Source organism: Ovis canadensis, chromosome 15 (genome assembly GCF_042477335.2).
Source record: "Ovis canadensis isolate MfBH-ARS-UI-01 breed Bighorn chromosome 15, ARS-UI_OviCan_v2, whole genome shotgun sequence".
Lineage (NCBI taxonomy): Eukaryota > Metazoa > Chordata > Mammalia > Artiodactyla > Bovidae > Ovis > Ovis canadensis.
This window is the reverse complement of record NC_091259.1, coordinates 87997394-88022359: the sequence shown is the minus strand read 5'-3', so window position 1 is coordinate 88022359 and position 24966 is coordinate 87997394. Positions and strand designations below refer to the sequence as shown.

Below are 24966 nucleotides of genomic sequence, written 5' to 3'. Positions count from 1 at the left end.
GGGGGAGCCTGGTGGGCTACAGTCCCTGGGGTCGCAAAGAGCTGGACACGACCGAAGCACTGAGCCTGCATGCACGCACACACCGATGTGAGTCGATTTTTCCACACGGTGTAAGATGAGGCTTCAACATCATTCCCTTGCACCATTCTCTAGCACTATTTGTCGAAAAGACTTTTCTTTCTCCATTGAATTGTCCTGGCATGCTTGCCAGAAATCAATTGACTGTAAATGTGAGGGTTTATTTGTGGAGGCTGTATTCTATCCACTGAAATACATGTCAGTGCTGTCTGTCTTTGTGGAGCTCTCCATTTCTTACTGCCTCGCCTCTGGGGTGAAATCTTGGAAGCCTTTCTCCAGAGCTGGGGGCGGGGACTGTGGTCCACTCTTGCAGCGGACACTCCTGACTTTTGAGCAGGGTGCTGAGCGAAGAGGGTGGTCTTGTGTCTTCTCAGCTCGCCTTTCTCTCCTCATGTAATTTTTCGGCTGTGCTGGGTCTTTGACGCTGCTGCCGCTTCTTCTGCAGTTGTGGGGAGCGGGGACCACTCTCCAGCTCCAGGGCACAGGCTTCCCACTGTGGCGGCCTTTCTTGTTGCAGAGCAGGGGATCTAGGCCCCCGGGGTTCCGGCATTTCGGTGCATGGGCTCCGCGGATGTGGCTGGGGGACTCTAGTGCGCAGGCTCGGTAGCTATGGTGCACAGGCTTAGGGTCTCCGTGGAACACGGAATGTTCCCGGACCAAAGATTAAACCTACGTCCCCTGCACTGGCAGGCGGATTCTTATCCACTCCACCACCAGGGAGGTGCTCAGCTTGCCTCTCTTGACATGAACGTGGGTGAAGGCAGTCAGGGTCCCCATCTTCTTGGCTGGCAGTGCCTGGCGTGGAGCCTCTCTCTGATCATGATGAAGACTTGGTAGGGGTAAGTGCACCCTGATATTTTGGTTGCCTTTGCCAAGAGTGGCTCAGTGGGAAAGAATCTGCCTGAAATGCAGGAGTCACAGGAAATGCCTGGGTCATCCCTGGGTCATGCATCTCCTGGAGAAGGAACTGGCACCCCACTCCAGATTCTTGCCTGGAGAATCCCATGGACAGAGGAGCCTGGTGGGCTACAGTCCATGGGGTTGCAGAGTTGGACACGACTGCAGTGATTTAGCATGATCGCATAGGCCAGGAGTTTAGCTTCTGCAACCTGGAGTTTGGGGAAATGAGAAAGGGCAGTGGTTTGCCTTTCACAGTGAAACAGTTTGCCCCTTGACTGGGAACTTAGAGGGTAGGAAGGCTGATTTTTTAAGCACAGCTGTTCAGATTGGAGCTGCCGTTGTTTTGTTGAGACGTGGAGAGAGGGAGTGTGTTATAGTTCAAGTTTCACAGATGCTTCCTGTTCTCCATGAGGTTTAGTTCTTGAATAACTGTTTCTTCATTTGCTGTCCTCCCATAGGACAACTCCCAGTGACTTGAAGTGGCTGAGTTTAGTAACTGTCATTGGATAAGCTTGTTTCCTGGGGGAGCAGGCGGAACCCCTCATCCTGTAATCTGGGAAGGCCCCACTGGCTTTTAAACTCAAGTTTTTGCCACTAAAGAAAAAAAAAATTCTATCCAGCTCCAATTGCTGCTCTGTTTCTCTTTGCTTTCGCTGCCAGCGTTCTAGTAAAAGTCCTGGACCTTTCCAACTTTCTCCTCAGTGACCTCAAACAGGTTTTCCACGCCCATTCGTCCTGAAAGAAGAGCTTATTTCTAAGGTCGGCAGTGATTTCCACGTCTCGATGTCCTTCAAGCACTTTTCTCTCAGCTTACTTCAGCTGTCGGCAGCATCTCACCGTCACTACTGCTCCCTCCTCCTTGAACTGTCCTCTGCTCCTGGATGCGGTGACTGGACCTCCTTTCCCTCCTCTGCAGGTTCGCTCCTCTCTGCCAGCCACTGAAAGAGAGGGGTCCTCAAGACCCTGGCCTGGACTCTGCCTTAATTTTCAGTTGCTGAGAAGCAAAGGAACCTCAAACTCAGCAGCTTAGAAAGCAAGCTTTTATTATCCGTTTCTCTGGGTCAGGAGCCTGCCTCTTGCACAGCTAGGTGTGTCCTGGTAGGAGTCTCACAAAGCTGCCGTGAAGACCGTGCCCGGAGCTGAGTCATCACCCGAAAGCGCCAGCAAGACCGTAGAGGCTGCTTTCAGTCTCCTCCATGTGGTTATTGGCAGGAGCCGTTTTTTCTCAGGATGCTGGACGGAGGGTGGCAGGCTCCCATCGACTGTTGGTCAGAGGTCTCCTTGGGCCCTTGCCACGTGCGTCTATCTATAGGGCAGCTTGCACCATGGCGGGCATCCCTCAGAGCAAGTGACTTGCGGAAAGGACAGCCAAGGTGGAAGCCAGTCTTTGTAATCTAATCTTGGCGATGACAACCCATCACTTTTACTATCCTCCGTTTTTTAGAAGCAAGTCAGTAGGTCCAGCCCACGTTTAAGAGAGATTGTTTGCTTGCTAAGTCACTTCAGTCATGTCTTTGTGACCCTATGGACTGTAGCCCACCAGGCTCCTCTGTCCTGGGGATTCTCCAGGCAAGAATACTGGCACGGGTTGCCGTTTCCTTCTCCAGGGGATCCTCCCGACCCAGGGATTGAACCTGGGTCTCCCGCATTGCAAGCAGAGTCTTTACCCTCTGAGCACCAGGGAAGTCCACATGTATACTACTATAAATAAAACAGATGACTGATGAGAGCCTGCCCTATAGCACGCCCCGCCCCCCTACTCAGCGCTATGCGGGGCCCTAAAAGGGAGGGCAGCCAAGAACCGGGGATATGTGCTTACGACCGGCTCACTGACTTTCCTGTACCACAGAAAATAAAACTACTTTGTAAAGCAACTATACTCCAATAAAAATAAAAAAGAAAGAAAGAAAGATGTGACCCAGAAAAAGCACATCACGTCTACTGTCCTGCGGGCCCGTCAGAGGCCGCAGCTAGGCAGTGGACTGTGGTGGAGGCTGGGCGCTGCACCTTTTGCCTTGCAGCCGTGTCCCCAGTTACAATTTGTGGGGTTATATTACCGCCTCGAGCGGGGTCCCTTAGGAGAAAGATCTGAGGCAGGCGAATTCTGCGCTCTTATTTTATTAGGGAATAAAATCCCAGATAGAAGATAGAAACACGTAATAAGACAGAAGTAAGAAGTATCACTTATTCTAGTGCATTCTAATAAGGGGTAGAAGTAAGTGATAAGAACCGTGAGGCAGGAAGAAGGGACTGTTGAGAAGACGATGCATAGTATGAATCAGCCCACTTGTAGGAAGACTACTCTGAGTTATATAAACTTCCTGCGCGGACCAGCCCTTTGGGAGAGAATGCCAGAAGAATTTTTCCACGGGCTTCCGTCTCCCAGCGGTCAACAGTCGGTCCCCAGGGGTGCTCACCCTTTTGTTTTTTGGCTCTGAATTCGAGGACGCCAGGCAGCAGCCATATCCACGGGCGGCCGCAGCGAGGGCGGGGAGAGGCGTGGTCTGCGCCGGCGGTCAGTCCGTCCGTCCGTCCGTCTAGCCGGCGGTGCCTGCAGCCCCTTCAGAGCCCTCGCAGAGCAGCAGCCGAAGGGAGAGGAGCCCGAGGGGGTCTGAAGTGATGCATACGGGGCCTCGACGCAATCACTGGAGGAAGACGGAGAAAAGAGACCCCGGGGTTCTCTTGCCACTTCCAGCCACACCCCATCTCCGCGAATGACCCTCCTATTCATTTAGTTCCAGCAAGCGAGAAACCTGAGAGGCGCCCTGACAGCTCCCTTGTCCTTAGACCTGCTTCTGACCCCAAATATCTCCGCAATCTACTCGCTTCTCTCTCTCCACTTGGACCCCCTTAATCAAGGCTCCTCTCATCTTCTCTGGGGACAGGCTTCTCTTAATTGAACTCCTTCGTATCCATTTCCCGCATACAACCCAAGCCGCTTTTCTGTAACACCCGCTGGATCTTGTCATGCGCCCTGCTAACTTCAGCCCTTTGACAGCTTTCCACGGCTTGGAGGACAAAGATGAAACGCCTCCAGGTGGCCCACAAAACCGCGTGTGGCCTGGCTCCCGGCCGCCTCGTGGGACAAGCACCCCAGTGTCTTCTGTTCCAGTCTCACCTGCTGACTTCTGGCTTCAGCGCGCTGAAGCTCCAGGCTGCCACAGGACCTTTGCACGTGCTCTGCCCCGTGCCGGCCAGCCTTCTCTCCTATCTGCCTTCTCACCTTGACGCTCCCAGAAACATTACTCTTTGCTCAGGGAAGCCTTTCTTAATTCCTGTTATATATATATATATATATGTATATATATATATATATATATGTATATATCTCCGGTCCTGGATTCCCCAAGAGGCAGACTGAGTATCGATTTTGTATTTCGGGTGTTAGTGAAACACGGTCACTCCTGATTTTTCGAAAGATGGTGATTTCAGAGACGTCATCATGGGAGAGACAAGCCTTTCTGAAATCTCACTATCCTTATCTGGCTTCTGTTTGTTTGCTCTGTTTTGACTGTGCTACAGACTTGCAGGATCTTAGTTCCTCAACCAGAGGCTAAACGTGTACCCTCAGCAGTGAAAGCCCGGACTCAGCCCCTGGACCACCAGGGAATTCCCCTGCACTTATCTTTCGTTTCTGTTTGCTTTTATTCTGTGCTGTTTATGGGGATGTCCCTGGTGCTCCAGTGGCGAGGACTTCATCTTCCAGTGCAAGGGGTGCGGGTTCGGTCCCTGGTTGAGGAGCTAAGATCTCACACGCCTCTCGGCCATAAAACCAAACATACGACAGAAGCAATACTGTGTGCGTGCTCAGCCACGTCCAACTCTTTGCAGCCCCAGGACTAGAAAAGCAAGGCAGCAGGTCCAGGCCATGTTTAAGAGCTGTTGTTTGGGTGCTAAGTCACTTCAGTCATGTCCGACTCTTTGCAGCCCCACGGACTATAGAAGAAAGTCAGTAGGTCCAGGCCACATTTAAGAGCTGTTGCTTGGGTGCTAAGTCACTTCAGTCATGTCCGACTCTTTGCAGCCCCACGGACTGTAGCCCACCAGGCTCCTCCATGGAATGTTGCAGGCAAGAGTACTGGACTGGGTTGCCATTTCCTACTCCAGGGCACATTCCTGACCCAAGGATTGAACCCACATCTCTTGCGTCTCCTGCATTAGCAGGTGGATTCTTTACCATTGTGACAGCTGGGAAGCCCAAGTAACAAATTCAATAAAAATTTTAAAAATGGTCCATGTCAAAAAATCTTTAAAAAATGATTGTGGAGGAGGTCATAATCTTTTCAGTACTTAAAGCCTCTAGGAGTCAGGATCTAAAACTCTGGCTATGGAAATAATAGCCAGATTGGCTTCCACATTTGGAGGTTTGCTTTTTTATATCATTGGTTAGTAGCAGTCTGTCTCCCCCGCAAGGCTCTTGGTCTTTTTTCTTCCTTCCTTCCTTTCTCTCTTTCTCTCTTTTCATCCCTCCATTTTCCTTCCTTCATTTCTTTCTTTCTGTCTTTTCTGAAAGCTCGGCCTCTCTGTGCATTGATGCCATATCAAATCCTAGGGACAGAGCTTTGGGTGAAATGCAGAGGGATAGCTTTATAGCTTTGCCAGGAAAAGGGAGACACCAGACTCCCGCTTCCAAAGACTATGCGTCCCCAGGCTCCCAGTCTCCTGAAGGTAGAGGCCTCGACAGTGTTCTGACTTACAAGTGAACTTAGCGTAGCATCTCCCACGGAGGAGAAACCCAGGAAGCCTTTGCCGAGTGAGTCACGAGAGCCCAGCACTGCAGCCTGGCTCAGCCACCAAGTAACTTTGTCCCATACCTGTCTGTGCTGGAGATCACTTCTTATCTGAGTGGCTGGGGCCTGAGAAACAGCGAAAGGTATTTCTAGAGAGAGAAAGAGGAAAAGAGAAAAGGCATGCATACCTGTTGAGATGTCATTAATTAAATCTCTATGTGGCTAAGACTCGAATAGCTAAGAGAGGTTATGAAAAGTGAAGTGAAAGTCACTCAGTTGTGTCCGACTCTTTGTGAACCCACGGACTATACAGTCCATGGAATTCTCCAGGCCAGAATACTGGAGTGGGTAACCTTTCCCTTTTCCAGGGGATCTCCCCAACCCAGGGATCAAACCGGGGTCTCCTGCATTTCAGGCGGATTCTTTACCAGCTGAGCCACAAGGGAAGCCCAAGAATGCTGGAGTGGGTAGCCTATCCCTTCTCCAGAGGATCCTCCCAACCCAGAAATCGAACTGGGGTCTCCTGCATTGCAGGCAGATTCTTTACCAGGTAAGCTAGAGGGGTTATGGGTAAAGAATGTTTCTAGATTCACACTTCTTGTTTGGGCAATCGATTGTGTTTCTGCCTGTTTTTTCATGCTACAAATTAGTGGGTGTGATAGGAGAGGTTTCAGTACAAATTTGATGAAAATCAAAGATCCTGATCAGTTCTCAGTTATGTTCCCCTAAAGGGTGGATGATGGGTCATGTAGGCAGAGTGGAGGCTGGGCTTGCTGTTCTGTGAGCAGCCACAAGGTGGTGCTAGGTGCCCAGCCATGAGACTCGCCTCAGGACAACCCTTCAACCTTTCAAGTGTCAGTTTATTTAAACTAAGATTCCTTAGTCTCTTTCTAGTCCATAATTTTCTTTAACGAGACAGAGTTATGCTTTTCCTTTTCATGTGTATCTTTAGAGAAAGACATGCTTGTTGAAGAGTCATGAAAAATACCGAGGATGATTCAATGTGTCTGGGTTTTATGCAGGCATCTTCCAGAGAGAAAATGATAAGAACATTTCCTTTCCTATATGAGGGTCAGAAAATGATATTGGATAATTGCAGTGCAATATAACCACATTTCAGGAGAGAATGCATAGCTCAAAACTCTGAGCTGCGTGTCGGGGCCTAGCACTTGACTCTCCAGGAGACTGGAGGCCTGAGCTGAGCTCTAAGACATGGTCATCCCCAGAATCATCAGCTGGTTTGACTGTGAGTTCTCTTTGCTGGGCTTTCCAGGTGGCACAGGGGTAAAGGACCCGCCTGCCAATGCAGGAGACAAAGGAGGCATGCGTTCGATCCCTGGGTCAGAAAGATCCCCCTGGAGGAGGAATTGGCAAGCCACTCCAGTGTTCTTGCCTGGAGAATCCCGTGGACAGAGGAGCCTGATGGGCTACAGTCGGTGGGGTTGCAAAGAGTCCGACAGGACTTAGCCACTGAGCCTGCACGCACCTCTTTGCTAAGGATTCTTAGTACAGCCCCAGAGCTGGAAGATTCTGGCGTTGGCAATTCCAAGATGCCTTGGGAACCTAGAGGAAGGACAGGTCTGCCTTGCCTGAGCCCTCTTAGGGGTTCAGCTGGTGGAGTCTTTGCGGAGCAGCAGGGCCAGAAGGCAGTGGGGCTGAGAGGAGGAGACTGAGCTCCAGCTCGTGTCCACTAGAGGGCAGCATGGCACAACCGTCGGGGCATTGCCGCTGCCCGCCAGGCCCAAGCAGTCAATTCCCCAGGAGGTTGCTCTGCACTTCTGTGCGGCTCTGCATGGTCTCCGGTGCTCACTTCCATCTCCCACCCTCCCCTGGGCCCCAGCCGTCACAAAGGTGGGAGGCGCTGGAGCACCCGCCTCGTGCCTTCCTGGCAAAGATCGAGCACCCGCCTCGTGCCTTCCTGGCAAAGATCGCAGCCCTTGGATACCCGTGGTGCCCCTGGAGCTGATGGGAAAGTCATCCAGGACCCGTCTGTGCTCACACCCAGCAGCTGACTATCCCACTGGCGGCTCCCGAAGCCGTGGGCAGGCAGATCAGCTACCTCTCCTGGCTCGAGAAACTAAGAAAGTGTCATTAAAAAAGAACAAGGGAAAACAATATGACTTTATAGATTGTTCCAAAAAGCAGAGCTTCACAGACTCTATCAGTTCAGTTCAGTTCAGTCGCCCAGTCGTGTCTGGCTCTTTGCCACCCCCTGGCCTGCAGCACGCCAGGCCTCCCTGTCCATCACCAACTCCCAGAGCTTACTCAAACTCATGTCCATTGAGTCAGTGATGCCGTCCAACCATCTCACCCTCTGTCGTCCCCTTCTCCTGCCTTCAATCTTTCCCAGCATCAGGGTCTCCCAAGAGTCAGCTCTTTGCATCAAGTGGCCAAAGTATTGGAGTTTCAGCTTCAGCATCAGTCCTGGCAATGAATATTCAGGGTTGATTTCCTTTTGGATTGACTGGTTTGATCTTCCTGCTGTCCAAGGGATTCTCAAGAGTCTTTTCCAGCACCACAGTTCAAAAGCATCAACTCTTCAGCACACATTCTTTTTTAATGAATTTTTTAAAATTTTGTGAAATTACATGGGGAAGAGCATTTACACACGTGTTTACAGTGCCTGACAAACTTTACCTAATAGCTTTGGTGTGATAAATTTTACTTACTACTAGTGGTTGTATTTATGTGGAGCTTAAGGAGAAGAGAAGTCACTTCCCTCTCAAATTCACCTGTGGCCAAAAAATCCCTGAGTCCTCTCTGTAGGCCAAGCCTGGGTTCAGACAACTGCCTCTGTTTCCTAACAAGCATCTCTATTCCGACACCCCTCAAAGATGCCTTCATCTTTTAAAAATTATGTATTTTTATTCATTTGTTATTATTTTTGGCTGTGCTGTGTGGCTTATGGGATCTTAGTTCCCCGAGCAGGGATTGAACCCAGGACCCCTGCACTGGGGTGAAGACTTAACCACTGGACCGCCCGGAAAGTTTCCAGAGCAAACATTCTGAAGCTTGGATCTGATCCTTTTAGCTCAGCGCTCTCCCCCCAGGAATAGAATAGGAACCACACGTGTAGTTTTCCTTTTCCCAGCAGTCACACTAAAAAAGTGAAGAAACAAGTGAAATGCATTTTAACGCGTACTTTATTTGCCTCAGTGTGTCCGAGACATCAGTTGATGTGCAATCAATACGAAAGCTTACTAGTGTGATATCTTGCATTGCATTTTATTTATTCATCGGCAGCACTACTTGGCGTTTGGGACCTTTGTTCCCTGGCTGGGGACTGAACCCGTGTGCCCTGCAGTGGATGGGCAGAGCCTTAGCCTCTGGACCACAGGGAAGTCCCTCTCGCATTGTATTTTATCCTGCAACTTACCCCCACTCACCCTGGCCACCCTTCGAGTGCTTGACCGTGACTACGGCGAGTGGGTATCGCACCGGACACGGCAGGTCCAGCTCTTCAGCGTCTCTTTCTTATTTTACTTTATTTGGCCATGCGCCTTGACTTTTGGGATCTTAGTTCCCTGAGCAGGGACTAAACCCAGGCCCCGGGCAGTGAGTGCACTGAGTGTCCTATCCACTGGGCTGCCAGGGGACTCCTCGCTGTCTCCGTGATGGCAGCACATGGTGGCTGGCTTTCCCAGCCTTATCTGTCTTTAGCCCAGGACATTTGCTGCCCTTCCTTTCCTATCTCTGTACTTCTGCCCACGGCTCTCCGCCTCCCTGGCATCGTCTCCAAGTACCTGATCGCTACTCTGTTGCTGAGCCTCATACCAACCCTGTAAGGTAGGTGCTACAACAACTCCCATTGTACAGACGGGAAAACTGAGGCTTGAGATGATTGGGCGGCTCACCCAGTGGCAATGCGACACGACGAGTGAGCGGCAGCTCTGGGCTCTGAACCACTCTGCTCTGTTGAAGGAACCCTGTGGATGGAGCAGGGGTGCTCCAGATGGGACTGGAATGGCCTTCCAGGGCAGCAGTGAGTGTCTGGTCAGCAGAGGTATTCAAGAAGCTGCTGAATGACGGCCCTCGGACTGGGGTGCCGTGGAGAAAGTTTCTGCACATTACCTACTCACAGCAGTCGCTTTCAACGTGGCCAGGGCGAATGAGGTTGAGCTGCGGGTATAAAGTACAATGTGAGGAGGATTGCTCTCCCTCACGTGAGGAGCGTGTGGCTTCTGTGTAACAGACGGAGGATGTGGACCCTCGGCTTAGACCGGGGGACTGAGGCAGGGTGGCAGGCTGACGGCTCTCTCAGCAGTTCTGAGACTCTGCCTGGGGCGGGGGGACGGACTGCAGGCAGCCTGGACGGGCAGGGCTGGCTCGGGCTGTGGCCCGGGTGGGGGAAGCCTTGACTTCCTCGTTGGGGGCGCGAGGCTCCCATCTCTGCGCTGGTCTCTCCCCTGGACGGCCGGGCCACACATCCTCCCATCGTCAGCGCCGGCCCAGCACCTCTGCTGGTTTAGAGTCACTGTGAATATCTGTGGCCACACCGGGCGGCTCTCCTGCAGGCTGACGGCGCAGGCGTGAGTGGAGTCCGGCCCGGCCGCCCCTTCCTGCCTTCTTTCCCGGCTTTGCTGTTTCCTGTCTTGCTGTCTCCTGCTGGAGTCCCTTTCCCCTCCCAGCCTCACAGAGGGGTGTCTGCTCCGAGGAAGACCGACAGGGATGGGAGGGGGAGGCCGAGGGGCGCAAGGGATGGGGGGTGTCCCGTGGGGACGCCTGGAGGTGTTCCCTTTCCCTCCTCCGGCCTCCTCACTTTCCTCCTGGGCAAAGTCAAGTGTGCACAACAGATTAGCGGCTGCAAGCTCCTCACCAGCAAAGGCCATTCTGCCCATTTTCCTCGTCTCCCCTCAGGAACGAGTTATCACTTTGGAGGAGCCTGTTTATCCAGCCCACTCCATTTGTTAAATAATGATGGATGCGTCTTCCCAGCTTTTGTTCACCAGGGCATCCTGAGCGGCATGGAGTCACCAGAGCCAGCATGTCGAGGTGTGAGATCCAAGCCCAGCAGGCAGAGAGGGTGACCTCCTTCAAGGGGCGGTGGGGCACAGGGTTTTATGAAACGCTGATGCTGGGCCCGGAGACTTCCTCTCCCCATTACTGGCCTCATAGGGCCCCTGACCTCAGCTTGGGAATCAATGGCCTTTAGGAGTCTTTTCTCTTCGAAGTCATGGGAAACTCACCCTCCATCCAGGTGGTCTTAAGGAAAGCCCTGAGTGCCTCTGAAGGTATAGATGGTGCTCCTTCCGGCTGCAGCCCAATCATCCCTGCATATTTACTCAGTTCAGTTCATTTCAGTTGCTCAGCCAGGTCCGACTCTTTGTGACCCCATGAATCGCAGCACGCCAGGCCTCCCTGTCCATCACCAACTCCCAGAGTTCACTCAGACTCACGTCCATTGTGTCGGTGATGCCATCCAGCCATCTCATCCTCTGTCGTCCCCTTCTCCTCCTGACCCCAATCCCTCCCAGCATCAGAGTCTTTTCCAATGAGTCAACTGTTCGCGTGAGGTGGCCAAAGTACTGGAGCGTCAGCTTTAGCATCATTTCTTCCAAAGAAATCCCAGAGCTGATCTCCTTCAGAATGGACTGGTTGGATCTCCTTGCAGTCCAAGGGACTCTCAAGAGTCTTCTCCAACACCACAGTTCAAAGGCATCAATTCTTCAGCGCTCAGCTTTCTTCACAGTCCAGGTCTGACATCCATACATGACCACAGGAAAAACCATAGCCTTGACTAGACGGATCTTTGTTGGCAAAGTAACGTCTCTGCTTTTCAATATGCTATCTAGGTTGGTCATAACTTTTCTTCCAATGATAAGCGTCTTTTAATTTCATGGCTGCAGTCACCATCTGCAGTGATTTTGGAGGCCCCAAAAATAAAGTCTGACACTGTTTCCACTGTTTCCCCCTCTATTTCCCATGAAGTGATGGGACCAGATGCCATGATCTTCGTTTCTGAATGTTGAGCTTTAAGCCAACTTTTTCACTCTCCTCTTTCACTTTCATCAGGAGGCTTTTAGTTCCTCTTCACTTTCTGCCCTAAGGGTGGTGTCATCTGCATATCTGAGGTTATTGATATTTCTCCTGGCAATCTTGATTCCAGCTTGTGTTTCTTCCAGTCCAGCGTTTCTCATGATGTACTCTGCATAGAAGTTAAATAAGCAGGGTGACAATATACAGCCTTAATGTACTCCTTTTCCTATTTGGAACCAGTCTGTTGTTCCATGTCCAGTTCTAACTGTTGCTTCCTGACCTGCATATAGGTTTCTCAAGAGGCAGGTCAGGTGGTCTGGTATTCCCATCTCTTTCAGAATTTTCCACAGTTTCTTGTGATCCACACAGTCAAAGGCTTTGGCATAGTCAATAAAGCAGAAATAGATGTTTTTCTGGAACTCTCTTGCCTTTTCCATGATCCAGCGGATGTTGGAAATTTGATCTCTGGTTCCTCTGCCTTTTCTAAAACCAGCTTGAACATCTGGAAGTTCACGGTTCACATACTGCTGAAGCCTGGCTTGGAGAATTTTGAGCATTACTTTACTAGCGTGTGAGTTGAGTGCAATTGTGTGGTAGTTTGAGCATTCTTTGTCATTGCCTTTCTTTGGGATTGGAATGAAAACTGACCTTTTCCAGTCCTGTGGGCACTGCTGGTTTCCAAATTTGCTGGCCTATGGAGTGCAGCACTTTCACAGCATCATCTTTCAGGATTTGAAACAGCTCAACTGGAATTCCATCACCTCCACTAGCTTTGTTCGTAGTAATGCATATTTATTAGTGATCCATTAAGTCTAGGGTGGACTGCAAGAACCAGTCCGTCCTAAAGGAAATCAGTCCAGAATATTCACTGGAAGGACTGAGGCTGAAGCTGAACTTCCAATACTGTGGCCACCTGATGCGAAGGGCTGACTCACTGGAAAAGACCCTGAGGCCACGTCTTTTCAGGAAATTAGGGAAAGATTGAGGGCAGGAGGAGAGGGGGAGACAGAGGCTGAGATGGTTGGATGGCATCACCTGCTCAATGGACATGAATTTGAGCAAACTCAGGGAGACAGTGACGGACAGGGAAGCCTGGAGTGCTGTAGTCCATGGGGTCACAAAGAGTCATACATGACTTAGCGACTGAACAAGTGCAGGGTGCTGTGCTTAGTAATGGGGGAAAGGAGGTAGTGACGGGTAAAGAGGCGAGAGAGGCAGGTGTGCAGACAAGGAGAGGCTTTCAGACCCCTCTTACTCACAGTCTAACAAGCAGCCCGTTGGATGGGGTTTGGTTCCATGACGGGGAAGACGGCACTGCCCTTCACTGGCTTCTCCACCCAGAGAGTCAGTTTTCTTCCTTCTTTTAACTTATTATTATTTTTTTTTAACAGGAAATCCACTTCTCCAATCACCTCTGGGAGCCACTGCCACAATCCCTAGAGTCGCAGAAAGCTAGTTCCTGCTGGTTCAGCATCCTCATGGACCGACAGGGAAACTGAGGCTCAGAGAGGGGGAGCCTTGTCTAGGGTCACACAGCAAGCCAGTCATTCAGGTTTTGGCTAGAACGTTGGCGACCCAAGCTTCAGTGGTCTGCCTTGTGAAAAACCGGCCCCTTTCCCTGTGTCTCCTCTGTCATCGTCCGTAAGTTTCTGAGTTCGCTGCATTTACTGACGGCTCATTTATTTTGCCTGTTTCCTGCCTCTAGAAGGAATGTTCAGGGGATCGGGGATACGGTCTGAATTGTTCACACTATAGCGCTGCTCAAGAAGTATCTGCTTATTAAATGAATGAATCCGTGATCAAGATGATATTGGTCATCTTGGAATATGAAGGAGCTCATGTTTGTCGGCCCCCAGGCCAGTGGGTTTTCCCGCATTTGCTATCCCGAGATCCCAGGACATCCAAGAGTCCCGTGATCCGGCTTGGGGCTTTGAAAGAGCACCAAATGGCTGGGGAGGTAGGGCCCCTGAAGATGGGGGTCTGCCTCACTGACCAGAGGCAGCTGGCCGTTTGCTGTGGTCAGATAAGCCAAGATGGGCACCCCACTCCCCCCCCGCCCGCCCCTGCTCAGAGGCTGCATCCAGCTGCGAGGGGAGCAGCTGTTGCCCGAGGGAAGGGGGCAAAGGGCCCCACAGCCCTGGGTGGGTCCCGACGCTGGAGTGCAAAGCAGAGCTGTGGCACCAGGGGGCTGCTGCGGGCGGTGGGGAGGAGTGAGAGCCCGCAGGGCAGGGAGGCAGGCAGGTGTCCACCCTGAGGTCCTTGCCTGGGGCTGGGCTGGGCGAGGCTCTGCTATGCCCTTGTCCCGGCTCTCAGAGAGAGGCACCCCTTCCTATCCTCACAGAGCCCTCAGCCCAACACACATGCGTACCCTGGGCACACCCAGCTCCTGTCTGCTCATAGCTGCCCTGCGTGAGCGTGCTTGCTGGCGAGCGTGCATGGCCACACACGGCCACACACAACCACACATGGACACACACAACCAAACACAACCACACACGGCCAAACACAGCCACACACGGCCACACACGGCCACATATGGCCACACACAATCACACACAGACACACACCGCCACACACGGCCACACACAATCACACACAGACACACACCGCCACACACGGCCACACACAATCACACACAGCCACACACGGCCACACACAATCACACACAGCCACACACAGCCACACACGGCCACACACAATCACACACAGACACACACCGCCACACACGGCCACACACAATCACACACAGCCACACACGGCCACACACAATCACACACAGCCACACACGGCCACACACAATCACACACAGACACACACCGCCACACACGGCCACACACAACCACACATGGCCACACATGGCCACACACAATCACACACAGCCACACACGGCCACACACAATCACACACAGCCACACACGGCCACACACAATCACACACAGCCACACACGGCCACACACAATCACACACAGCCACACACGGCCACACACAATCACACACAGCCACACACGGCCACACACAATCACACACAGCCACACACGGCCACACACAATCACACACAGCCACACACGGCCACACACAATCACACACAGCCACACACGGCCACACACAATCACACACAGCCACACATGGCCACACACAATCACACACAGCCACACACGGCCACACACAATCACACACAGCCACACACGGCCACACAATCACACACAGCCACACACGGCCACACACAATCACACACAGCCACACACGGCCACACACAATCATATGCAGCCACACACAGCCACACACAACCACACATAGCCATAGACAAACACACATGGCCACGCACAATCACACATGGACACACACGGACACACACAGCCACACACAACCACACACAGCCACATACGGACACACACGGCCACACACAGTCACACACAACCACACATGGCCACACATAACCACACACAGCCACACACGGCCACACAAAACCAAACACGGCCACATACAACCACACACAGCCATACACAGCCACACACAGCCACACATGGCCATACACAACCACACACGGCCACACACAGCCACACACAGCCATACATGGCCACACACAGCAGCACACAGCCTGGGCCGAGCCAGTCTCTGCTTTCTGGGCCTGGGACCACAACCCTGAGGGTGGGGTGGGTGAGGGCAGTGGACTCCCTGACTCAGAAACTCCCCACCCCCAGCGGTCTGGGCGCTCCTCAAAGGAACCGGCAGCAGGTCCGGGGCGCCGGCCTGCCAGGCTCATCACAATACTCCGAAGAAATCACCCAGGAGAGGGAGAAGGCCCCCGGGAAACCCGCCCGGCCTCTCTAGGGCCGGCCAGTCCAGGGGAACACGGGCCAAGGCTCCAGCCTTGCTGCTGGACTGCCAGATGGCTCAGGGTGGACGCTTCTGGTCGACTCAGCAAAAAGGTCCCCTTGTTAGTTCAGCAGAGCCGCCCTGAGGTGACGGCCCGATCTTTCCCTGAGCACATGTTCCCTCAGCTCTAACTCAGCAGACACACCAGTGCCAAGCTGAAGGGGACAGAAACGAAAAGCAGGTTCTGCCCAGGTACCCTCTGCCTGGGGAGGGCTGACTTCTTTTTCTTCCTTTTTTTAAAAAATAAAAAACACTTTTTATTATATTAAAAAAGAACCCTTTAATTTTGTGTTAGGGCATAACTGATTAACTCTGTTATGACAGTTTCAGGGGGATGGGGAAGGGGCTCGTCCATGCATATACACATATCCACTCTCCCCCAAACCCTCCTCCCATCCAGGCTGCCACATAACATGGAGCAGAGTTCCCTGTGACGTGCGGCAGATCTGGTTGACTATCCATCTTAAACACAGTAGGGTATACCTGTTATCCCACACTCCCTGACTATCCCTTTCCCTGTGGCAACCATAAGTTCGTTCCGGAGAGGGCTGATTTCTGAGCCCTCGGGGCGCGTAAGGTCAGCCTCCTGCGCCTGGTCCCGTTGACCCAACATTCATCCTCTACCCTGGGTGACCAGGCGCCTTGGGTGTCAGCCTGGGAGAGGAGTCGGGCTGGCTGCTCCGTGCAGGCCATTTTGGGGGCGCTCAGACCATCTGGTTCCAGCTGGTTCTTGGCCGGGGTGGGGGTGGGGAACGGGGGCCAGATCTTATCAGCATTCCATCCCCTCTGGCCCCAGTCAATAGCCCCGTCCCAGGCCTAGCTCCCTAGTGCCTCCCATTTCAGTGAGTCTGGTTTCTCTGGTGAGATTAACTGTTTCTCTGAGTCAGAGAGCCTGGAAGCCAGAGGATTAAAGAGATGGATGAGTATCCTCTCCCTCAGGGTCTCAAGCTCCTGTCTGCCTCGGGATTCAAGTGGGAGCAGCCAAGAGCAGCTGGCTGATTTGGGACACTCTGACTCAGTCGCTCCCCTCCTTCTGTGCTCCTAACTGCAAAGAGCACATCTTTCTGAGAGAAACAGAGAAGCTCTGGATTCACTGGGAGTCTTGATTTTGGCCTTTATCCTGGAAGGTCCATTTTTATTCATAACAGGGCCATCTCTTGTGACCTGACCTGAACTGGTCCCTATAGAGCCCTTAGGTCCTTTTTGACAGGTCAAGGTCATCATTGATGATGTCTTGTTCAATCGCTCAGTCGTGTCCCTCTCTTTGTGGCCCCAGGGACTGCAGCACGCCAGGCCTCCCTGTCCATCACCAACTCCCGGAGTTTACTCAAAGTCATGTCCATCGAGTCAGTGATGCCGTACAGCCATCTCAGCCTCTGTCGTCCCCTTCTCCTCCTGCCTTCAGTCTTTCCCAGCATCAGGGTCCTTTCCAATGACGTGGCTGAAAGCTAACCATTTCCACCCAAGCTTGCTGTCAGGTTATAATGACAGCCGTTATGCTGCCTGTACATTCTTCTTCTTTTAAATGGCTTTCTTCTTCTTATTTTTTGCTCATTCAGTCCCTGTAAGTTTATTTTGTACTCTCCATTATCTTTTTGTTATCTTTTTTTCCTGGTTGGTAGGCAGCAAAGGAACTCAGCCACACATATACATGTATCCCCTCTCTCCCAGACTCCCCTCCCGTCCAGGCTGCCCCATAACACTGACCAGAGTTCACTGTGCTGTAGGCTAAGACCTTGCCGATTATTTAAATATCGCAGTGAAATGAGGGGTGCCTGTCCTTTTCTTTTTTAATCTTTTGGCTGAGCCACACAGCATGTGGGATCTAGTTCCCTGACTGGGGATCAAACCCCTACCCTCTGCGTTGGCAGCTCAGGGTCTTAACCCCTGGGCCACCAGGGAAGTCCTCCCGTACCGTCTTCGTTAGACAAGCAGACGCCAGGCGATTCCTACTCTGTGTCTTGTGAGATCGAGGAAGCCCCAGATGGATCCTCTGGGATGCCCGGACCTCCACGCTGCAGATGGCAACCCTTCCAGGGGCTGGTCTCGCTAACTTCCCACCTGGCGTCTGACAAGGGGGATCCTCTGTGGGGAAGGCAGGTGGCAGAGTGGTTTTTGCATGCACCGTCTGCTGCCAGGCAGGGGCTCATGCCTAGCTCAATCAAGAGCTGGGAGGATCTCAAAGCTATTTGTCAATCTATTTTTAATTTCACCAAAGAGAGGTTGTTTTAAAGTAAATCTTGGATACCCTAGTACCATCCTATCTTTTTATGATGCTCAGCAGAGGACAGCTGCCTCAATATGAGGAGGTGGAGGGACCTCCCTGCTGGGCCAGTGGTCTCTCTCTGCGCTCCCAGTGCGGGGTACATGCGTTCGATCCCTAATTGGGGAACTAACGTCCTGCACGCTGCCGGGCGTGGCCAGAAAGTATTTGACTAAAAAACAAACAAACAAAAAATAGGGTTGGAGTTTTTCCCCTGGGAACCTAGTGGTTTAGTTCATGGACTTGGTTCAAAATCTGACTTGACCTTGGCCAAATCACATCACATCCCTGTACCTCAGTGTCCTTATCTGTAAACTGAGACGAATAAAGGCATCTACTTTCAAGAGGGGTTCTGCCAATTAAAAGAGATAAGGAAGACATAAAATAGGAAATGCTTCAAGGAATGCCTGTAAGTAAGTGCTCAATGTGCTGTCTTCATGAGAGAGACCAACACGCTCTCCTTGGCATGTTGCCTTTAGGGAAAGGCCGTCCAAGATCCCCGGGGCATTGCTTATCTCCCCCTTCCCGCCTGTCCCACGGCACCCTGAGGCTCTGGCCGTGCCTGTTCTCATTTCCCTGTCTTTGCATTTTACGTTTCTTCTTCCTGGCCTGTCCTTCCTGTTTTTCTGCTTCCTCCTATTCTGGGTAAGTTCCCACTCGAAGGGCACCTTGTCGGGGCCTGGGAACGTGTTTGAGTTATCCTGCCGAATCATTTTTATAAGTGGAGTCCCCCAAATTTACAAACGTGAGAATTTCCCATTACATTTAGAACCTGGAGTTTGGTTGAAAAATACAGACGTCAAGCTAGGTTCCCCATTTCTGGGTGGTAACCAGACACTGGGCGTTCGAGAGGCCTTTTGATGGAGTGGTGGAGTGGATTTTCGTTTTTCATTGTCTCACTTTTCTTGTTTTATTGACACATTTTATTTGGCCTTGGGGTATAGCCGATTAACGATGCTGTGACAGTTTCAGGCGCACAGCCAACTGACTCAGTCACCCACATACATGTATCCGGTCTCCCCCAGACTCCTCTCCTACCCAGACTGCCACGTAACGTTGAGCAGAGTTCCCTGGGCTCTACGGCAGGTCTTTGCCGGTTATCCAGTTTAAAGAATAATTATTAATTTATTTGGCTGCCTCTCAGTTGCCACACTCGATTTCTTTCTAGCCGTGGCTCGCAGGCTCCAGAGCGCGCGGTTCAGTGGTTCTAGGACATGGGCTTAAGTGCCCTGTGGCCTGTGGGATCTCAGCTACCTGGCCAGGGATTGAACCTGTCTCCTGCTTCGGAAGGTGGATTCTTAACCTCTGGGAAGTCCCTGGTTATCCAGCTAAGATAGAGCAGCATGTGCATGTCAGTCTCCAGCTCCCTAACTATTTCTCACCCCTACTCTTTCCCCCTGGAAACCTTGGGCTCCTTCTCTAAGTCTGTGAGTCTGTTTCTTTTCTGTAAATAAGTCCACTTGTGTGATGGAGTGTGCTTGCTCCAGTTTCCACAGTCTCTACCTCTCCCTATTGTCTCAAACTGATTGTTTTCCCCACACACATTTTTAGCCTGGCCCTTGTGAGTATTTGAGTTTGGGGGTCGCTGGTTGAAGACCTCTAGAGAAGATTTTTGGACCAACTCTTGCTTGAGATGACAGATTCTAATTTTGTAAGCCTTGTGCTTGGAATGTGGCCGAGACTCTTCTCCTGATTTTGCTCCCTCTCACTCTTGCCCAACATAGATGGCAGTTTTCAGCCCTATCTTGTGCATCGCTCCCTCCTTCCTGCCCAGAGGTCCCAGAGAGGCAAACGGACAGGGCAAGGTCAGTTTCTATGGGATGCTGCCCACGGCATCGACTGCCTCTTTTTCCATCTCCTCCTTCAGTTTTAACTTCCTGATCCCCACAAGGTCTTATAGAAACTTCCTGGTCCATGCAGAGCAGGGAAAACTCACTGCACAGTAATTCACAGAGCCACTCTTCCATATATGGCCTCCCCTTTTCCTTCACATCCTAATTCATCCATCCGCTTACTCATTCACTCAACCACCATTAGTGACCACCTACTACATGCCAGGCACTGCTTCATGCTAGGAGCAGAGGAAACGCAAAGGGACAAAACCAAGAGAAAATTCATCCTGTGTCCTTGGGCAAGACCTTTACCTTGTTCAGCCTCAGTTTCTCCATAGACCTGATGGCTGGATTAGACATCCTTCAGCATAGGGCTTCTTTCTGCTGTGACCCTGCGCCCGCATCCTCTGACACTTCCTGGGCTCTCTGAAAACTGCAGTCGCCTAACAGCTGGTGGATGGGTCCTATAGACATCTCGGTCACTGGGTCTGTGGAGCACAAAGACCCTCCTGGAGAGGCTCAAGGCTGAAGTGTTAAAGAGGAGGGTAGGGGGAAGTCTGGTCTGGGTGGGGGCTGGGAGGCAGGAGGGGAGGGGGGGGAAGATGGACCTGAGGGGCTAGACTGGCTTGCCAGGTGGGCTTGCCAGATGCTCAGACCATCCTGCGAAATCTCACACCCTCCTGGCCCCTACCCTCCCAGCTCCAGCTCAGGCTGGCTTTCAACCTGCATAATTTGCCCCATTTAGAGGGGCTGGGAGTGGGTGAGAACGAGGGAGGGGGGGTTGGGAGCAGAGGCCTGATGAGAGGTTCTGCAAACACCCGGAGGAATCCAGAGAGAGAGTGAGAGAGAGAGACAGAGGCTGGGTCAGGCGCAGAGCAGGCTGCAAACCACAGATAACATCCTGCCCAGCACGGCAGGGGTCAATTTGGTCCACTTGCCCAGTGACAAGAAAAGGGAAAAAAAAAGTGGGCTGTAACTTCAGGATCCTAAGACTCACAAGTGAGGGGCTGGTCTGGAGGTGGGAGGAGGGAGGAACAGCCAAGGAGGAGACAGAGGCTCAGGAGGGCGCGAGGAAGTGTCTGAGAAGAGGCTGGGGCCGCTGGAGGGACGCCTGCAGGAGCCAGGCCTCCTCCTCCCGGGTCCTGGGAGCTGCTGCCGCCGCTGCAAGAGGCGCTGGACACCTCTGGCCCTGCCTGCTCACCTCCCCGAGGCTGCCAGCCAGAGCTCAGGGTGCTTGGCTGAGCCCGGTACCCCGGGGGGGACCCCCAGCTGACCTCTGCGTGCCCCAGCATGGAAGAAGGTGGGGAGTATGACGGCTACTATGGGGCGGACAACCAGTCTGAGTGTGAGTACGTGGATTGGCAGTCCTCCGGCGCCCTCATCCCCGCCATCTACATGGTGGTCTTCGTCCTGGGGACTGCGGGCAACGGGCTGGTGCTCTGGACCATCTTCCGCAGCAGCCGGGACCGGCGGCGGGCAGCCGACGTCTTCATCGCCAGCCTGGCGGTGGCCGACCTCACCTTCGTGGTGACCCTGCCGCTCTGGGCCACCTACACCTATCGGGACTACGACTGGCCCTTTGGGGCCTTCGCCTGCAAGCTCAGCAGCTATCTCATCTTCGTCAACATGTACGCCAGCGTCTTCTGCCTCACCGGCCTCAGCCTGGACCGCTACCTGGCCATCGTGAGGCCGGTGGCCAACGCCCGGCTGCGGCCGCGGGTCGGCGGCGCCGTGGCCACGGCCGGGCTGTGGGCGCTGGCCGGCCTGCTCGCCCTGCCCGTGCTGGTCTTCCGCACCACCGGCGCCGCGCTGCCGGGGGAGAACGGCACCAAGGCGCAGTGCTACATGGACTACTCGCTGGTGGCCAGCCCCGACGCCGAGTGGGCCTGGGATGTGGGCCTGGGCGTCTCGTCCACCGTGCTGGGCTTCGCGGGGCCCTTCGCCGTCATGCTGACCTGCTACTTCTGCATCGGCCGCACGGTGGCCGGCCACTTCGGCAAGGAGCGCGCGCGGGGCCTGCGCAAGCGCCGGCGGCTGCTGGCCATCATCGCCGTGCTGGTGCTGACCTTCGCGCTCTGCTGGCTGCCCTACCACCTGGTCAAGACCCTCTACGTGCTGGGCAGCCTGCTGCGCTGGCCCTGCGCCTTCGACCTCTTCCTCATGAACGTCTTCCCCTACTGCACCTGCATCAGCTACGTCAACAGCTGCCTCAACCCCTTCCTCTACGCCTTCTTCGACCCCCGCTTCCGCCAGGCCTGCGCCTCGGTGCTCTGCTGGGGCCGCCGGGGCTGCGGCGGCGCCTGGCGCGCAGGCGGCAGCAGCGGCGGCGGCCGGGGCGGCGGCGCCGGGGACAAGTCGGCCAGCTCCTCCTCCTCGGCGTCGTCGGGACAGAGCCAGGGCCCCGGGCCCGGCGGCGCGGGGAAGGGCGGGGAGCCGATGCCGGAGAAGTCCATCCCCTACAGCCAGGAGACGCTCGTGGTGGACTAGGGCCGGGTCCCCCCCCCCCGCCCGGGGCCCTTTGCTCTCTGAAGAGCGGGGAGCTGGTGAGGGGGCGGGGCCCCCCTTCTCTGGTGCACTTGACCCCTCTCCCTGCTCCCCACGTCAGTCTTGTCCTCCTTTCCCCCTGGGAAGTGCTTCTTCAGAGGTCTGTGGTTCTGGAGGGTAAGAGAGGGAAGCCCCCAGCCCCGATCTCCGATCTCCGTGAGACCGACCTTGCCCGTCTCTGAAATGCTCCCAGCCTCAGTGTCTCTCTGTGGGGATAAAACGGAGGAACTGAACTGATCTGCTTCCAAGTTCCATCAAAGTTCGCTTCCCCCTCCTCCCCGCCCCCTGAAACTAAAATGATGTGCGTCCAGGCTCCATCAAAGTTCACTTCCCCCCAGCCCTTCTCCTGGATCTCCAGCTCCCCTCGCCATTTCCTTTTAGTTTCCACCCGATTTTCCTCCTCTGTTCTCCTCCCCACCCCCACCGAGTGCAGTTTCTCCTCTGAATCCTCACCTCTTGGCTCCCACAACCTCCCCCATGGCTCATCCTCCTTCTCCCTCAGTCTCTCTCCCTTTTTACCTCCTTGTTCTGAAAGGCCCCTAAGGGTTAAGGCGTGTGAAGTTCGCAGACACTACCCGGTTCAAGCTCTTTGTCGCTGAGGCCTCGGGAGGGAATGGACCTGGCTGAGAAGGGCTGGGTGTCAGCAAAGCTGCAGCTCCTGGCTCTGCAGCTGTGAGCTCCAGAGCTTCACTCCAACTTGGATCAGTTCGCAGTGTTTCAGGCCCTGGAGGTCTAGCGATGCGTGAAGGGGGCGTCCCTTCTTGCAGCCCACCAGCTAGACACGCTTTCCACAAGCGTCCTTAGCCCCTTTCCTTCATCCTCTCTTTTCCGCAGGGACCGGAAGGCAGTGGGGTTGGTGCAGCAGCAAGCTCCTTGGTTTCATGATATGAGCGGGGACTTGGGAAGGGAAAAGGAGAAAGAGGGGGCATCTGCATTTGGTCTAAGGGCTGCTCGGGCCCCCTCCCCAAATCCTCATCTCTCCAACCTCCTCCAGACCTGCGAGCGGCCGACCTCTGCCTGTCTCTGCATCCCATCCGACATCCTCAGGACATTCTTCTTGGGTGCTGGCCTGAGCGGGTGCCAAGGGTCCCTTTGATGGGGGGACACCTGCTTTTTGTGTGTGCATGTGTGTCGACAAGGATGGGCTGGGCGCCTGGGGCCCTTGTCCCTTGGATGAACAGCCCCTGCTCTGCGCATCTCTGCTCTTCACACAATATCCTTGAGGGAAGAAGGGACATAGGAGGCAGTTTAGAATGAGTCCACCCCCACTGGTTTGGGGGGCTCTGACGGCTGGTCCGCACATTAATAAGAGAGAAGTGTGAGTGTGCACCCAGGCTCCCTGTAGGGAATCCCTTCTCAAGGCAGCTAGCGTGCAACGCTCAAAGAAGTCCTAGACCCTGGGTCCCTCTGCCGCAGTCCCTGGTTCCAAGAGGGAGATGGGAGAGAGCTTCAGAGGTTCCCTTGACTCCTTTCCCACGCCTGCCAACCTTGTTTTGAATTTATAAGCATTTTCTTCATCACCCTTTGTTTTTTCAGGGTCAGTGGCCCTCTTCCTGGTGGGGGTGAGGGGCGGTGCCTGGGGTTAAAAGCACTGGGTGGGTTTTCCTGACCTTCCCATCAGGATGGGAGCCCTGTGGCTACTCCTGCTGGGCTGGGGGGCTGGGGATGGGCACTGGGGCAGACATGACCGCTGCACCGTTGGAGGATGGAGATGCTGGTGGGGGCTTTGTGCACCCAGGGCGCGGCCTGTGCATTCCGGCTTTTGTTCTTGGAGGACACGGAACGTAAAGGACAAGACAGGAGCCGCGGGGGCAGGAAGAAGCCAGCTTGATGTCAGTGGACGTGCTGACCTTGGCTGGGATGGAGCCAGCTCCAGAGGCAGAGTGCCGGATGGACGGAAGGGGCTTCTCTCAGCTCACTCCTTCCATCTCAAGCCAAGGTCTTCACAGACTCACGTTCTCAGCCTAGGGCTGTCCCCAGAGCATCCAGGCAAGGCTGGAGGAAGCTTCCAGAAGGGGGGAGGGGGCTCCTCTGAGGCCCCATCGGTGGTCTTGGACAGACGGTGGAGGAGGCAGCCGCTGCTCTTCTCGCCCCTTCTTTGGAATGTCTGTGCTATTTTTTGACCCTGTTAGTCACTGCGGCTCATGAAAAATAAATCTTTCCGTGTGTGTGTGTGTGTGTGTGTATGTGTAACTACTGTGTCTGAAGCTTTTTCTCACATGGGTGCCTCGGAATGAGGAAAGGACCCCCAGGAGGCAAATGTTAGGTTGGGAGGGGGGCTGAGTAGGCTGAGGGGAGCCGTGGGAGGAAAGGGGGCAGAAAGGGGTCGAATGGGAAACTGGGGTCACGGGGTGAGGTCAGGGAAGACCAAGAAAACAGAGAGGCGGGAGCAGCTGAGCTTCCAGGCCTGGGAAGCGTGGAGCAGGTGGGCACACGTACTGGAGTCCAGAGCACAGGCCTGGGGGGCATGCCAACCCTCCTTCCCGCAGGGTGGACTGCAGGCCATGCATTCGTCTGTCCCTGCGTTCCTTCACCGTCGCTACTGACTCACTCACGCATCCCTAGTCACGGGAGCGCTCGTTCAGTCTGGACCAGAAGTTCAAAGGCCTGGCCTCCACGCAGAGTCAACCTACCCAGTTCCGTAAATAACCATTCCAGAGGGTCACTCCAGGCCGACGGAGTCAGAAGCTCCTGGAGTCATCCCAGGTGGTCACGGTGACAAAAAGCCCCTCAGACGGTTTCTGAGGGTGGTCAGGAAGTTGGGGAA

At 53.8% G+C, this 24966-nt stretch overlaps 1 protein-coding gene across 1 annotated transcript; it reads left to right on the top strand.

The window, feature by feature from the left end:
• Nucleotides 1-20545: 20545 nt before the first annotated feature.
• On the top strand, nt 20546-24369 carry APLNR (apelin receptor). The gene has a single exon (XM_069554204.1). It carries the CDS (start codon nt 20946-20948, stop codon nt 22140-22142), a length of 1197 nt encoding a protein of 398 aa, XP_069410305.1. The 5' UTR covers nt 20546-20945; the 3' UTR covers nt 22143-24369.
• Nucleotides 24370-24966: the final 597 nt, after the last annotated feature.

What these genes read in the sequence shown, in the direction of transcription:
- APLNR (XM_069554204.1), top strand. Translation starts at nt 20,946, where the DNA reads ATGGAAGAAGGTGGGGAGTATGACGGCTACTATGGGGCGGACAACCAG.